Consider the following 15800-nt stretch of genomic DNA (forward strand, 5'->3'; position numbering starts at 1 on the left):
CACGTAATCTCCTGGACCTTCCCCAAAGACAACACCCGCTACTCCTCCCTCATCACCTTCACAACAATCAATTCCAGATCATTCTATAGCTATTGCATAACACAAATTAACCAACAATTCATAACTAAAATGGTGAAGTCAACAAATTTTCAATAAACCCTAATTGGTGAACAGAAAGTATTTTGGGGGAAATGATTGTTTACCGGCGTATTCAAAGATAAATCTTCTGGATCAGTTCCGCCGCATAGAGGCCCCAGCCCTTTTTCTCGTGTTTTACAATCTTCAACCTCAAATTCACCCCGCACTGAGTCGCCCTGTTGCTGCACAGAGAGTCACACTTGCAACTCGGTCCGCATTCTAGATTCAAGCAGGGGCAAAAATCATCGCCGCCGCAGCCTTTTGTGCAGTCGCAACCAATGGCGCCGTCGACGCGGGATAGAAAATGAGAGGGGGGATCGAGTGGGGTATCGTGGTCGGAGCCCCATGGCTGGCGGAAGTGGGTGGTAGTGCGGAGGGTCTGAGATGGAGTGTAGAGAAAGTAGGAGTAGGTGTGGGGGTCGCCGGGGATGGGGTTGTGGAAAGGGATGGGAAGCTTCTCAAAACCTCTGGAAGCGTCAGAGGTTTTGCGGGAAGTTACGTTGGTGGAGAGGTGGTGCAAGGTTTTGCAGGTTGAGGAGATGGAGACTAGCTCGGTGGGATTGAGGTAAGTAATGACGATGGGGGCGCATTAGAAGAATGGTTCGCCGATTTGATGGTAGTTGATTTTCCGGCAATGTGGTTCCTCCATTGTAGAATTGGGCAGAGGTCCAACCGTCCGAATTCGTAGAATTGGGAGGAGGCCTAAAATTCGGTGCCGGCGAGCCGGACGGAGGAGATGCGGTCAAAATCGAAGTAAGATTCGTTGACCGTTAACTTTTAACGGTTCCATCAAATTCGGACCAAATGTGACCCGTTTTTATTTGTGAGGGACCGAATAATTCAAAAGATAATGTTTTGAACCAAAATCAATAAATCGCAATATGTTAAGGACCAAATTGGGCCTTTAGCCTTTCCTATGCTAACACTTTGCCAATTCTTTTACGTAAGTCTCTCTCACTCATGGATTAACAAAAAGAAGATATGATAAATTTTCATGTATAACTCTATGTTGGGGGCATCATCATCAGATTACAGTATTTGCCATCAAAACTTCCCAATATTCCACCATTAAATAACAAAAATGATAAGCAGAGTTAATTTGGGGAAAGTAATTAATTTTATTGAGGGTTAAGGGGAACAAAAGAGGAATATGCTCGCGCATCTGAAATTTGTACTACTATTAATTGGATCTACGTTTTGTACTTATTATTGGATCATTCATTACGTGGTGATTTCTTATTGAATAGACTAATTAAAACAAAAATATCAACTAAAATAGGAAATTTATAGTAGTATAAGAGGAGTTAAGTGCAATTGTTGGCATGTGTTTCTCTGCGCAGATTTAAATTTCTTCATCGTCTTCCATTCTAATCGAAATTCATTTTTGGAATCATGCATCATTCGAATCACCTGCTGCTCGAGGAGCCAATCCGCATGGCCTCCATTCTGGAGCCATCCAAAGCGGTTAGTATCTGTTGCAGAATCTAGATTTTGTATGGATCTGCGCATGCATGATTTTGATTTTTGCATGAACGATTTGCCGCAGAGTTTCTTCCCTGCAATGGCGAAGATCGTCGGGACGTTGGGATCGCGCTCTCGATCCGTCGATCTTATTTCTGCTTGTCTTAAAGCCGGAATGACTGGTAATTTGATCGACTTCCTTTTTTTTATGAGGTCACTGTTCTGATTTATATGATGTTCTTATTCTCTCTCTGTTTCGGCAGTGGCGAGATTTGATTTTTCGTTGGGTGATGCCGAGTATCATCAGGGAACTCTGGAAAATTTGAAGACTGCGATTAAGAGCACTAAGAAACTCTGTGCTGTATGTATATTACTTTTATTAAAAATCAAAACAAACACATGAATTTAACAGATTACTTTCGTGGACAGAATCCTCGCAACCAAACATGCCTTAGCGTAGAGCGTTGATTTTACTTTGTTTCTTTCTTTGCAGGTTATGCTAGACACAGTGGGGCCTGAGTTACAAGTGGTTAATAAAGCAGAGAAGGCTATAACACTTGAGGCTGATGAAAATGTTACTCTAACACCCGATAAAGGTCAAGGAGCTTCGAATGGAATTTTGCCGATCAACTTTGCTGGACTCGCCAAGGTTACGCATCTGCACTCTTTATCATTGCCTGGTGGCTTTATGTATTGGGATTTTAGTAAGCATGTCATTTTCTGGTTGTTTTACTTGTAAACATTTATCAACCTCGTTTCAACCGTCTGGGCATGATTTCCTGTTGCTAACATCTTCCAGGATGTCAATGAAAAAGCGCACCATTTAGAAACATATAATCCGTACATAAATATAGGAGCAGTTCATTTTCAACCAAATGAGAAACTTGATTCTAGAATATTATGCTAGAGATGTAGAGAAACTCACTTTTGATGGAGCAGTCTAGTCAGTATGAAGGAATCCTTCAAGTAAAAGACCTTTTTGTCTATGTATGAGTTGTAAATAGCCAGTAACCTCAGTGAACTTGAACTCTATGTTCCAATGTTTGTTCCAGTGCTGGATTTAGAAAAAAAAATGTAAAGGATTATGAATTATGAATGTGGATTTGAGTTCTTGCAAAATTTGAGGCTGCATTTTTCTCACTCAGATCTTTCGTTTTGTGATGAGTAAATTCATTCCTCATGGTTAATGGTTGCATTCTTTATAAACTAGTCTCCCTTGTCTGTACTTAGTAATATTTCTCGGATACTCACAGGCTGTGAAGCCGGGCGACACCATTTTTATCGGCCAATACCTATTTACAGGAAGTGAAACCACTTCAGTGTGGCTTGAGGTATGTCTAGAGAGGGAATTCAGTTATTGAAATTTTACAATATTCATAGTGAGGCTCCTTTTATCCATTATTCTTCTGAGGCTTTTTGTTCTGCTTGTGGGTGATTTTCTTCTCCCTTCTTTAGCTTGTGAAGTACCTCTCTATCACTTGTTTGCGGCTTTGCATTGCTAGATATTGGTGGTTTTGCTGTGCAGGTAAATAATGTAAAAGGCAATGATGTGGTTTGCGTAGTCAAGAACTCTGCAACATTGGCTGGATCGTTATTTACATTGCACGCTTCTCAAATTCGTATCGAACTCCCTACTCTTTCTGACAAGGACAAACAGGTTTGTGTAGGACAAAAGGGCGATGTATGTTTTGTGGTTTCTTTATCTGGTGCTCTCGTAAAAGGTTTTTTAAAATAATTTGTCTTGTGCTTCTAGTAATATTGCTCTTTTATTTCAGCTTATCAGCACTTGGGGTGTTCAAAACAAAATTGATTTTCTATCATTATCTTACACCCGCCATGCAGAGGATGTTCGTGAGGTAACTTTGAAAATGAAAAGAAATGTTTTAACAGGTTAATGTGCATTATATGACTCACCAACTTACTGATGCCTTCTTGTAATGCAGGCCCGTAATTTTCTATCCAAGCATCCTGATCTAAGTCAGACACAAATTTTTGCTAAGATTGAGAATGTAGAGGTGATTTCATAAGTTATATTTCATTTCATATAGTTGTTGCAGTTTGTGTGAGTTCCAGAAAATGAGATATGTTGTAGTTAAGGGGAGTTAAACAGTTTAGTTCAGCATCTCCCTCACTTTGCAGGGTTTAAACCAGTTTGATGAGATTTTAGCGGAAGCTGATGGCATCATTCTTTCGCGTGGAAATCTTGGGGTAGATCTTCCACCTGAGAAGGTGAGTTGTTATTATTTCTAAGCTATGAATATCTTCCAGGTTCAAAATATAGTCTTTCTTTAGGATTTTATGATTTTTGTATATAATTGCCTAGATATAATCCCTGAAGTGGCTCGTGCAGACTACATCTTAGTGTGAATTTAACAACAACACATTTACGAATAAAAGCTACAAAGAGCCACAGTCTATCCCCACCAACGACAATATACTACTGTAAATGAGCAGTCAACAACTATAAATATGCATTCTCTAGCCCCATTGTTTAAGGAGCGTGATACATTTATACTACAATATAACCAATATAGGCTTCATTTTTTTACCGTAAATCTGCCATGATGTGTAAATACCTTGCATGTTTACCTATCTTTCAGTTTTATCTCATTTCCCACATTCCAAATATTTCCTTGGGTTATTCTTGTCATAAGAATCTCTCCTAGAGTATATTTCTGAGGTTGTCTAGGCTTTACTTAAATAACACAGAAAACTCAGAATGATGCATCTTTACTGTAGGTAGATTCATTAATTTGGTGCTATTTTACTTGCCTGGTTTATTTTTCTTAGTGAGCTTTCTTCTCTACTTGCAGGTGTTCTTGTTTCAGAAATCTGCTGTTTACAAGTGTAACATGGCTGGAAAGCCGGCAGTCGTAACTCGTGTTGTGGATAGTATGACTGACAATCTTAGGCCTACTCGTGCTGAGGCAACTGATGTTGCAAATGCTGTTTTGGATGGTGTGGCACTCTGCTGAAATCTCAGAAGAATTCTTCTTATTTTCTCTTTAGATTTGCTTACTAAGATCTTTGAAGAAATCTTTTTATCTACCTTTAGAATTTTCTTGAAGGCATTGTTAAATTTTCCTTTTTTCAATCCATACTGGTAGCTGGTGAGATTGATTCTCGGTAACTATTTTACAGGGTGTGATGCAATTCTTCTTGGTGCTGAGACCTTACGTGGACTATACCCGGTTGAAACAATTTCTACGGTGGGAAAAATTTGTGCTGAGGTATGCGTACATGATGTTCTTATCATAAGATACTTGTACACGTTTGCATCTGAATGTTTTTGATGCCTCAATATTTTCCTGCATTTATAAGTTTCATTTGGCTGGCGTAGGTGCCCTTTCTTCTTACAACTTTGTTACATTTCCTATATTATTGGTACAAGTTTGATACCCAATCAAACAAATTGTATGAAAAATATTTGAAATTAATTGCTTAAAGTGGCAACCTAGGCCACGTGTTAACTCGATTGCCTTTCTTGTACAAGACTAGGCTATGTACCTCGCAATTTGACAGTCAATGCTTATCATAATGCAATCTAAAGCTTTTGCTTTGGTAGGAAATCATAGTATTTAAAAAGTATTCTTGGTTTTTAAATTGACATGCAGGCTGAGAAGGTTTTCAACCAAGACCAATACTTCAAGAGGACTGTAAAATATGTTGGCCAGCCCATGAGTCACTTGGAATCTATTGCATCTTCAGCGGTATGTTTCTCACAAAGAAAACAATAAAGAATCGAAAGGAAGATAGTTTACTCAGTGCATTCTATTGTTGGTATATGTTCAAGAGTTCATGGTATAGATAAAATCTTTCGGAATCTGTTTAGGTTCGAGCTGCCCTTAAAGTGAAGGCATCTGTTATTATATGTTTTACCTCATCTGGAAAGGCTGCTAGGTAATCAATCCATCAGTAATGTTCCTTTTCTATGGTATATCAATTTTTTTTATAATTCTGATTCATCTCTGACTTCAATAACTATCCTGTTAAGTGCAGGCTGATAGCAAAGTATAGGCCAACGATGCCTGTTTTATCAGTCGTCATTCCCAGGCTCAAGACGAATCAGTTAAAGTGGAATTTCAGTGGTGCATTTGAGGTATCAGTTTGATCATACAACATAAAAATATAAAAACATGTTTTTCTTTAGTTGTTTATATATTCTATTTAATTATGTTCAGGCAAGGCAATCACTTATAGTACGAGGGCTCTTCCCCCTGCTTGCCGATCCTCGCCATCCTGTAAGTTCTTCATGTGCTGCAATATTTTAGAAAATCATAATCTTAGGTTGCAATGTTTGTTCACACAAGTTATGTTAAAAAAGTGTTTACGGTCTGGGTTTTTGAGCGTTGTCTTCATCGCTGCTTGGTTTATAGGCGGAGTCTACAACCGCAACTAATGAATCAGTTCTCAAGGTAGCTCTTGATCATGGAAAAGCCTCAGGAGTGATCAAGTCACACGATCGAGTTGTGGTCTGCCAGAAGGTTGGAGATGCATCTGTGGTAAAGATTATTGAACTTGAAGATTAAACACGCCACTGCCTCCGATTTGCCACCAACTCGTTGCTGAAGGCCACATCGTATAGTCGATCATATACGTGTGCTGGCGAACGGATAAATAAGCCTTTTTGGTTTCCTTGTTGCTAATTTAGGATGAAATGCGGCACAAGTTGAGATGCCACAAATATAATTGTAACAAGTGGGAGTGTCAAACTGGAAACTATTCTCCAGAAACAACTCTGCTATCTTAACTCTTTACTCAATGCAATAATTGCTGCAGATTAGAATGAAATCTAAACCTCTAGCATTTTGTTATTTGTTTAGTTTTCTTAGACCATCTTTGTAACTTTTAGGTGGGGAAAAGGTCTTACATTCAAGGAAAAGACCTTTTTGCAGATAAAATTATATTTGAGTTATTCTTGATTAATAAAATTGATTCAAACGGAAAATTTTAAATCCAATTAATGCAAAGTTTGCCACAACTCTATTCCAAACGCTGTAAAACATTACTCAAATAAACTCCGTAGAACTAATAAAGTTACATATAATATAATTTTGGTAATTAAAATAAGAAGCACCCATGGCCAAATAGATAAGGGTGTCCACTATAAGACGGACACGTCCAATAGCCTCATCCCAGTTTTTGTCCATAGCCCCAATTTTGTTGTCCACAGCCCCAAAATTCTATTTCCGCCACTATAGTGGACACCTCCAATATCCCCCAAATTTTATAATCAATTTTCATTTTAAAATATTTTTAGTTTCAATCAAATGTAATTTAAATAATCACAGTGTAAATAACTAGAAAACGAGGTAATTAGGGTTGAATATTCGTTGTATTGCAAACCGGTAAAATTATACAACGAATAATTAAAATACAAATACAACTACAAAACTCCGCCACGACTGCCGCCTCCGCCCCTACCGCCTCCGCCCCGACTGCCGCTACCTCCTCGGGTCGGAACGGGCGTTTCCACCCGTGCTGCCGGCGTATCTGGGATGCCAGAACTGAGCAGACCCATCATAGTATCAAATGCGTCTTGACCTGCTTCGGTGTGCGGAGATTGGCTGGCTTGGAAAGGGGAACGGGGACGCGGCTGGTGAAGCGCGTCTAGGTTGGGTCTGTAATCTCCAAATGCGGAACGACTCAGATTCTGCTGTAAAGGTGGCGGAGTTGGAGAAGACCTCCACGACTGAGATGGAGGAAGGGGTGGACTCGATGCCCACGGTGGGGGAGATTGATTCCAACTCCAATGCTGGGACGGAGGCGCATATCCGCCAAAGCCCGACGGCTGAGAAGCATATCCGCCAAAACCCGATGGCTGCGAAGGATAGGCCGAGGGGTTTGATGGATTGCTGCCATATCCCGATTCCTGAGAGACGGGTGATTCGTCGTCTCCTCGGTGCATTTTTTAGAGAGTGGTTGTGTAGATAGTGCGTGGATGGATTTTGTGAAAATGGTGAAAAATAGGTGGTGGGGAGTGGTATTTATAGAGGAAAAAAAATTAAAAAAATTAAAATCGCGCCGCGGCGGATGTCCTCACTATAGTCGCCGCGCCTATAGGCGCGGGTATGTCCCCCCCGCCGCGTCCTCGCCCTGCACAAGGCGATCGCCCGTCCGCCCACCCTCGCCACGTCCGCCGCGTCCGCCCCCGGGGCGGACAACCTCGCCACTATAGTCCGCCCTCCGACCGCCCACCCTCGCAGCTATAGCCGCGTCCACTCCATAGTGGACACTCTGAGGCGGCGATTGTGGGTTGGAGACCCATAGAGTGTCCATATTTTAACAATAATATATTCTCACTTGTACTATTGCTTTAGTTTCCTCTCACTCAAGTCTCAAATGAGTGACATTGGTTCGAGTGGTTTCTACACTAAGTATATGCTTATTTTTTCTATATTCTTATCAATTGATTAAATGTATGACCTGCGTAATTGGTCTAAAAATAAGTTAGAACATGCGAGTGTGAGTTTGCCAAGCGGTAGAGTGGTAATACCTGAGGTTAAAGGTCTCAGGTTCGAGTCCATTGTAGCACAATCTTTAAATTTATATTAATACAATTTTGAGTGATAAACGTCTCGGGTTCGAGTCCACCGTAGCACAACCTTTAAATTTATATTAATACAGTTTTGAGTGATAAACTCAAGTTTTTCATGTGATTAGGGGTTGAACTTAATTAATACTCCCTCCGTCCCTGAATAGTATGCACTATTTTCTTTTTCACCCGTCTCTAAAAAGTATGAACATTTTAATTTTGGACACTCGCTTATCTCTAATAAAGCGGGATTCATTCTCCACTAACAATATTTAAAAAGCCTCTCTATCTATCTCTCTCTTACTTTACCAATAATGCTTTAAAACTCGTGTCGAATCCAAAGTTCATACTATTTGGGGACTGAGTGAGTACTAGTACTCATTTTGTTTCATTCAAAAGATGGCCACATTTTTTAAAGAAACAAAAATTTAGGTAGAGTAGTTAAATGTGATAAAGTAGAGTGAAAAAATAATATTGTATATATCTTAATGAGGAAAGAGAATAATAGAAATTTATTTTTAAATATAGAAAGTAAACATCTTGAGTCGGACAAATTAAAAGGGAAAAATGGTGATCTTAATTAAATGAAATGGAGGGAGTATGTTTTTTTGTCTCACATTCTTAAACATAGATTATTTAAAAAGTTTATTGTTTTTTATAGCAAAATGGAACTATAAGAATCAAAAGACCGAGGGACATATCTCAAGCAGAAGCAGAAGTATGTGCATTTTGGGCATCTATGTGTGTGTGAGAGAGAGATTTTGTGACGTCAGTCGTGAGTGTTGAATAATCATTTATTTTGGAAGTGGACGTACATCTAAAATAAATTAAAATTTCAAAAGCATATATCCGTTGATTTAAAATTCAAGTATTTACGTTTTTAACAAACAAAATGAATGAACTAACTTGGATATTTGAAAGTTGAAACTCACCTCCCAAATTCGGATAAATCGTAGTAGTAATGAATATACCTAACCCTAATTGCAAAATATGCAACCTATATATTTTTATTTTTCGAACTTGTATCATAATTTCTTTCTCTCTTATAAGATCATTATAATTTGATGTCTGATTTAAATAATTGAATCAACATTAAATTGCAGAAGTTTTGCATTTTCAATCCATTATCTATTTTCTTCATACCGATAACCCCTAAAATCAATTGAATTTGCAACGGCAGATTAAACTCCTCATCAGAATTCAGCAGTTGATAAAAAAAAGGTGGTGTTGGAGTCGGAGTTGAGGTTGAGGTGGTCGTACATTGAGTTTGGTGGTTGAGTAGTAACATTGAGTAATGTCGGCGGCAATTTATGGTGAATTAGGTGCTGCGATCAATTCTCCAACACCGTTTCCGTCCAAGCGGCGCCGCCTCTCTCTTTCTCAACGCCATATTCTTTTTTTACCTCTTTGCTGTTTCGTCATCTCTTATTTACTTATTTCATTTCCGCCATTATAATTTATTTGCCTTCCAAATTTAATACACCAACTCGTCAGCCTAATTCGTATTTTGCATTTCAGATATACTGTCGACGGATGAGGAAATAATATAATCACACAATTTTTAATTAGGATATATTCTAATTATACAATCAACACAGTTTTTATTTATCAAAGATGATATGAGTTGTATGTGAATTATAACAACTAACTAGTTCTTTTGATTTGACCAGTCTTGACCTTTAGTGGGGATTTTCTTCAATTCACTGATGGAATAATAGAATAGAAAGATGAAGAAAACTGTTTCAAATTGGGGCTGTGCAGAGTGGTGGGGTGTTTTAATTTGTCAAATATAATTGTTAAAACACATCCAGAATGTGCTTATTTTAATAAATTTGGCATTAGTTACTTGGTGATGAGAATTTGTAAAAATGCGAAAACCGTGAAAGTGAGATTGTAAGGCCGTGCATTTACGGATGCGTACACACATCGCCGGCGTCTCATCATGACTCATGATTGTTAACGTTCATTTTCTAGGGTTTGAGTTTCCATTATTTCTTTCGACGTTGGGAGTTGAGACTTTATTATTTCTCTGAATAATTATTAAATATCGCACCCCAAACTACATATTCCTAATATTTTTCTATCATCATGTTGTCTAAGCTTTATAGTTTATATCCATATAGAAGATTTATTTCAAATTGATTTTGATATTATATTATTTTATTAGGGACTATGTGTTACTGAGAGGAAGATTTAGTGATGTGCAAGTAATTCGTTAGCATTAACAAGAAGACATGAAGTAGTAGTATTATATGTACAGTGTCTCCTTTCTTTAAGGGTGTGATTTAATTTCTTTTTAGAAAATAGTGGAAAATATATATTTTGCCATTTTTTTCATCGTTTGTTAACTACTTTATTTTTAAATTATTAAGTTATAAAAATTGAATACTGCTGATTTATCTGATTCAGGAAATTCCAAAGTTATATTATTCCAATCACGAGATTGTTAATTAGTTATGAGTATAGAATATTCAGTATCATTCCTACTCATTAACGTAGCATACTAATTCTAATAAACAATTACTACTATATAAATTAATTACAGGAATTTTGAAATTACAAATTGCAAAATCGAAGTTGCCCTTAACTTAAGGCTATTTACTTAACTTCAATACTATAATGAATTATTGCCACCAAGATTTATTGATTTAGCTATATTAGGTATGGCAGGACTTTCTCTTTACAACAGCGTATCAAATTAAATTCATCTCCCTCGTTTTATCTAATAAGGGTTGGACATATTCCAGATAATTCTTTCCAATCATTTCAATGTGCCTTAAAACTGGAAAATAAAAATGATCTTAGTTTAGAGAATTCTGGACGAGAAATAATATTACATGGATGAAAGTTTATGAAATAATAATAAGTTATTCTGAATAGTTTGAATATATTATGAAAACGTGGATGAATATAATGGTATTGGATTCCAATTTCCAGGCGGTGAAGGTACAAGTATAGTTGGTTGTACTCAAATACTGAATAATACTAACAACTAGGGATCGGCGCCTAATGCATATGCCTTAATAATTATAATCCCTACTTAATCCATATTGTGTCAAGGTTGATGACTTGACTTTTCTTATCTGCCACCACTATTATTAGGGATCTACTTTATACTTCCAATGTTAATAATTTAATTTTCACTTCAAAAATTTGGTGTATAAAATTACTAATTAAAGCAATCCCAACCATACTATAAAATAGCTAGAGTAAAAATACTATTTGGAATTGTATGAATTGCAATTGGACCTCTATACTCTATTTTGACTATGTAGGCAGTAAAAAAATTTAATTAAGTAGTTATGATTTTTTTTCGTCGTCTTATGTTGTTTTACTTATTTAGTTCTTTATATTTTTAATTGATTTTTCATATGTAATGTAAATCAACTACAATATGGATTTATGGTTATACTACAAAACGGCCTCCTTAGAATATCAGTTACGAATTATTGAAAAAATGACAAATTACTAAGAAAATGCCGAATTCATTATGAACTACATTTCGTTTTGCAGAATCAACTACATTTTGACCAATCTCTTTCTTTGATTTGCAAACTCTTTTATTCAGCAGTTACAGATTTTTTTTACTGAGAATCATTTTGAATCACAAAATCATTACTATGACTATTATTATTGTTGTTACTATTATTATTCCACGTGGGATGCTTGATTTAATCTTAATTTAATTAAAGGTTCGTACAACTGACGATAACAGCTGAAGATCTATCAAGCTAAAATTTACTTTTTCTATTCGTGTAGCATTGTCAAATTTTCAGTATTTTGTGTGAAATAAAGTGAAAAACTTTATGTTATTATTCCGAAAATAGAAGTTGGTTTTTGTATAAAAATTTAAGGTATATGAAGTAGCTCATACCAAAACAAATTTATGTGTCCTCCCCGTTATGATAAACGGATTAGTTTCCATGTAAAAAGAGAATTTCATATGTTTCTATCATACTTAGCTTGTGTACCAAATCAAATTGACCCTTCAAGTAGCATACTGTTTATTGAGAGCTCAGATAAACATTATGAGCAAAACGCAAAATACTTGATAATATAAAATTCCATGTAGCCAGCTAAAGAAACACGAAAAGATTATCACGTGGCATATTTTACACAAATATTAACCAAACATAATGATTTGCTTCTTCTTCTTCTTTTAGTATAATAAATTGAAATTGTTAGTTGTTACGTCAGACGTGGAGGGGTAATGTAATAAAAAAGAGTGATTTTGTATTAACATAAAATGGAAGGGTTAAATTTGGAAGTAAGTGGGGGCAGGGTGGGTTCAGTAATTGAATTTGGATGTTTGCATAGATCCTATTCCTACCCAAATCTCTAAATGCGCGCAGTTGCAGTGTGAAAGAGAAGGGAGCTTCATACAAAACTTAACTCATTTAATTACTCATCTAAAAAGCAACACAAAGTATTAAGAAATGGCATGCATGCATCTCTCTTTCTCTCTCTCTCCCCACTACCTTAATAATACTAGTTATTTACAAATATTCTTTTACACAATCCAATCCAATCCAATCCAATCCAATCTAGCTATGCTCTGTGTATGCTATTTCCGTCTTTCCTCCATATAGTATATACTACTCCGGGTCGTCAATTCTGGTCAAGAGGAATTGGTCCATATAAAATCAAACACTATATCTTGTTGTTTATTCACTGAAAAAAAAACAAGGTAGGACACTTTTTTAATCCGGACATTAATTTGTGTGTCTAATTATACCACCAATGCTTTATAAAGTTTTCTTATTGTTGATGTCTCAACTAAAATTAGAGATACAAATAGAAGCATCCTTAAAAAGTAAAATATTATTATAGTTTGGGATTTTTAAAAATTTCCGGAATGCTAATAATATCGTCTTAATTTTTGTATCTTTGAAAGATAAATTTTTTATAGCGATGATATTTATTTTTGAAACGCGCTCTTAAGTTATTGGAGTACTATTTTCATTCAAGACCAAATATGGCACTCAATTGCATTTATGATTTCTTTTATGGAATGAATAGCTCAATGATATTATTTTAGAATTAGACGAGATGTACTCCTTTCCTTCATTGTTAAATATGGTATCTTATATTGCTATTTTGAGATTTTCGTTGTAATTATTTTATTTCATTTTTATTATTAATATAAATTAAATATTTTATTAATTTATTTTACTCATATTTTATTATAAAATTCATATAAAAATAGGACTAACAGTTCATTAATCCTTTCCTTCTACTTTCCTTTATATTTTGTAACCCGTGAATAAAATTGTGACATTTAATTTTGGACGGATGGAGTAATAAACCATAACACTAGACGTAGATGGGATATCCACACCACCCTAATGTATGAAAAATACTCCTATTACACTGCAAATAAACGGTATTTGAATCCAAGAACTGTTGCTGAAAAGAATTTAGTGGATAATTAAATAAAATCTCGAAGCCCTACATAACGGAAAACGCTTTAATTGTCAACCCAACTTTGATACTTATATGTAGCTCCTCGTACGTAGGCGCTCAAGTAAAAATTTTATTATTTTTATTTTCTCAGTACCTATTTTATGAAATTAATGCCAACCGAATACGGATATAATAAAAAAATGTTTGTCCTAAAAAAGGAGAATGAGTATCCTAAAAAAGGAGAATGAGTATCCAAAGTTGCGAGGAATGGATTATCCAAAGTTGGATCTCCTAAATCTCAACAAAAATATTTTCCAATCCAAAAAAACATGAGTTAGACATTACCCAGTGGACAAGAAATTGGATCATGGAGAAATAAAAGATTAAAAAAAAAATAAAAAAAAGGGGGGGAAGAGAGGAGAAGGTGTAGGGAGAGGAAGGAAACATAGAGTGATGAAGGAGAAGGCGTGAGCGAAAGAGGATGCATATTGTCAGTTGTATGGGGCAGGGGTTCAACGGGGACCAGATCTCCACCCACCCATATACTCACTCTTTTTCCATTATTACACGGCATATACTTATTTATTCTTCTTTTTTCAATTACTCCATGTGTTTATTGATAAGGAAGACTTGCATTGCAGTAAATTAATACTAGTAGCCTACTTTTACTATTTTTAATCTCTCTCTAGATCTCTGTGTGTTTTTTTCTCTTACACACAGACAGCACAGTGAGTGTGGGTACTGTTGTGGTGTTAGTAGTATTTATGAGTTGCATCCAAAGTTAAGAGGCATGGATTGTTACAAAACCCAAAGGCCTTTTGTCCAATTTCCTCTTGTGGTGGACAACATTCTTGTAAGAGTAAAGCTTCCAAAAGAGATCCACACTCCCTTTCTCATATTCACTTTGTTTCACCAAAAGGGAACTAAAAAAAAACCCCCCTCCCTCTGTCTACTACCTCTGCACACAGAGTGGTCCATTTGATTCACTAATCCCTCACATCACCTCCTCCTCCTCATCATCATCATCATCATCATATATACACTACATTACATTCTGCTCTCTTATTAACTAACAAACCATGGATTGGAACGGCAACCTCCGAGTCCCTTTCGTCTCTCGACCCGCCGATAACTCTTTCAGCTTCCTCTACAACTACAACTACGATCACTTCCCAGGCAAGCCTTTTCTTTTACTCAGAAGTCCGAGTTATATGACTATGATTTGTTTATTTATCTTTCCTGCCACATAAAAACGACTATGATTTATTTCTTCAGGGATGGAGATGAAGCAGGCGTCCGCGTTGCTCCCGGCCATAATGGACAAGAGCAGCAGCAGCATTAGCATGAATTACGGAATGGGGCATGATCCGAAGAAGAAGCGCCTGAGCACCGAGCAGCTAGAGTCTCTCGAAAACAGCTTCCAGGAGGAGATCAAGCTGGACCCGGACCGAAAAATGAAGCTGGCAAAGGAGCTAGGGCTTCAGTCCCGCCAGATCGCCGTCTGGTTCCAGAACCGGAGGGCGAGGTGGAAGGGCAAGCAGCTCGAGCGCTTGTACGACGCCCTCAAGCAGGAGTTCGACGCCGTCTCCAGAGATAAGCACAAGCTCCAGCAGGAGGTACCTTCTTTTCTTTTTTTCTCAATTACAAATGTCATTTTCATGCAAAGAGAAACTAAAAAACTGCACGAACAACTTTTTTGTGTTTCCATATATGCATAAAGTTGTCAAGTTATTTTGTACTCTATCTAGTTACTTAACTCACAAAAAAAAGGAATTTAATTTTTTTTATTTTTTTATTTTTTGAAAAATTTAGGTTTTGGCATTGAGGGCGATACTAAAGGATCAGGTGGCAAAGAAGCAAGCGTCGGCAGGGTACACGGAGGTTTCAGGAGAGGAGACGGTGGAAAGCACGAGCTCGGGGAAGGGGAGAGGGGAAGGCAACAATCAGGTGGGAGAATGCAACTATGTGCTCAACGTTGAAGACTATAGCCCAATGATAATGACTCCTTATAATTGGGGTGCTCTTCCTTGATCAACTTAATTATACGTTGCTTGCTGTGTTCATATGATCATTAACTAGTACTACTTCAAACTTTTAGATTATCACTGTAATCCCTAATTTTCTAGGAACCCCTAACAAATTAAGGTTCTTGTAGGAGAGTTGGTTCGCAGGGAAATTAGATTTTCTAGGTATCTTCACCTTACGTTACAACAATATGCATGTTTCCAGACTTGTTACTTATCACTAATTATTATTTGCTTCA

At 36.8% G+C, this 15800-nt stretch overlaps 2 protein-coding genes and 1 pseudogene across 2 annotated transcripts; 2 read left to right on the top strand and 1 right to left on the bottom strand.

The window, feature by feature from the left end:
• Positions 1 to 211: 211 nt before the first annotated feature.
• On the bottom strand, positions 212 to 787 carry LOC121778326 (annotated as a pseudogene).
• Positions 788 to 1474: 687 nt separating this feature from the next.
• Positions 1475 to 6330, top strand: LOC121768713 (pyruvate kinase 1, cytosolic-like). Its single transcript, XM_042165254.1, has 16 exons — positions 1475 to 1602; positions 1685 to 1781; positions 1863 to 1960; positions 2093 to 2248; positions 2853 to 2930; positions 3125 to 3256; positions 3375 to 3455; positions 3543 to 3614; positions 3739 to 3828; positions 4413 to 4557; positions 4741 to 4829; positions 5214 to 5309; positions 5432 to 5499; positions 5599 to 5698; positions 5781 to 5840; positions 5976 to 6330. Exons 1-16 carry the CDS (start codon positions 1531 to 1533, stop codon positions 6126 to 6128), a joined length of 1587 nt encoding a protein of 528 aa, XP_042021188.1. The 5' UTR covers positions 1475 to 1530; the 3' UTR covers positions 6129 to 6330.
• Positions 6331 to 14344: 8014 nt separating this feature from the next.
• On the top strand, positions 14345 to 15800 carry LOC121770449 (putative homeobox-leucine zipper protein ATHB-51). The gene is made up of 3 exons (XM_042167182.1): positions 14345 to 14713; positions 14813 to 15153; positions 15350 to 15800. Exons 1-3 carry the CDS (start codon positions 14617 to 14619, stop codon positions 15566 to 15568), a joined length of 657 nt encoding a protein of 218 aa, XP_042023116.1. The 5' UTR covers positions 14345 to 14616; the 3' UTR covers positions 15569 to 15800.

This window comes from Salvia splendens, chromosome 2 (assembly GCF_004379255.2).
Source record: "Salvia splendens isolate huo1 chromosome 2, SspV2, whole genome shotgun sequence".
Lineage (NCBI taxonomy): Eukaryota > Viridiplantae > Streptophyta > Magnoliopsida > Lamiales > Lamiaceae > Salvia > Salvia splendens.

What these genes read in the sequence shown, in the direction of transcription:
- LOC121770449 (XM_042167182.1), top strand. Translation starts at nt 14,617, where the DNA reads ATGGATTGGAACGGCAACCTCCGAGTCCCTTTCGTCTCTCGACCCGCC. An exon ending in CAACTACGATCACTTCCCAG is followed by an intron (nt 14,714 to 14,812) that starts GCAAGCCTTTTC and finishes TTATTTCTTCAG; the next exon opens with GGATGGAGATGAAGCAGGCG. An exon ending in AGCACAAGCTCCAGCAGGAG is followed by an intron (nt 15,154 to 15,349) that starts GTACCTTCTTTT and finishes TGAAAAATTTAG; the next exon opens with GTTTTGGCATTGAGGGCGAT.
- LOC121768713 (XM_042165254.1), top strand. Translation starts at nt 1,531, where the DNA reads ATGCATCATTCGAATCACCTGCTGCTCGAGGAGCCAATCCGCATGGCC. An exon ending in TTCTGGAGCCATCCAAAGCG is followed by an intron (nt 1,603 to 1,684) that starts GTTAGTATCTGT and finishes GATTTGCCGCAG; the next exon opens with AGTTTCTTCCCTGCAATGGC. An exon ending in CCACTTCAGTGTGGCTTGAG is followed by an intron (nt 2,931 to 3,124) that starts GTATGTCTAGAG and finishes TTTGCTGTGCAG; the next exon opens with GTAAATAATGTAAAAGGCAA.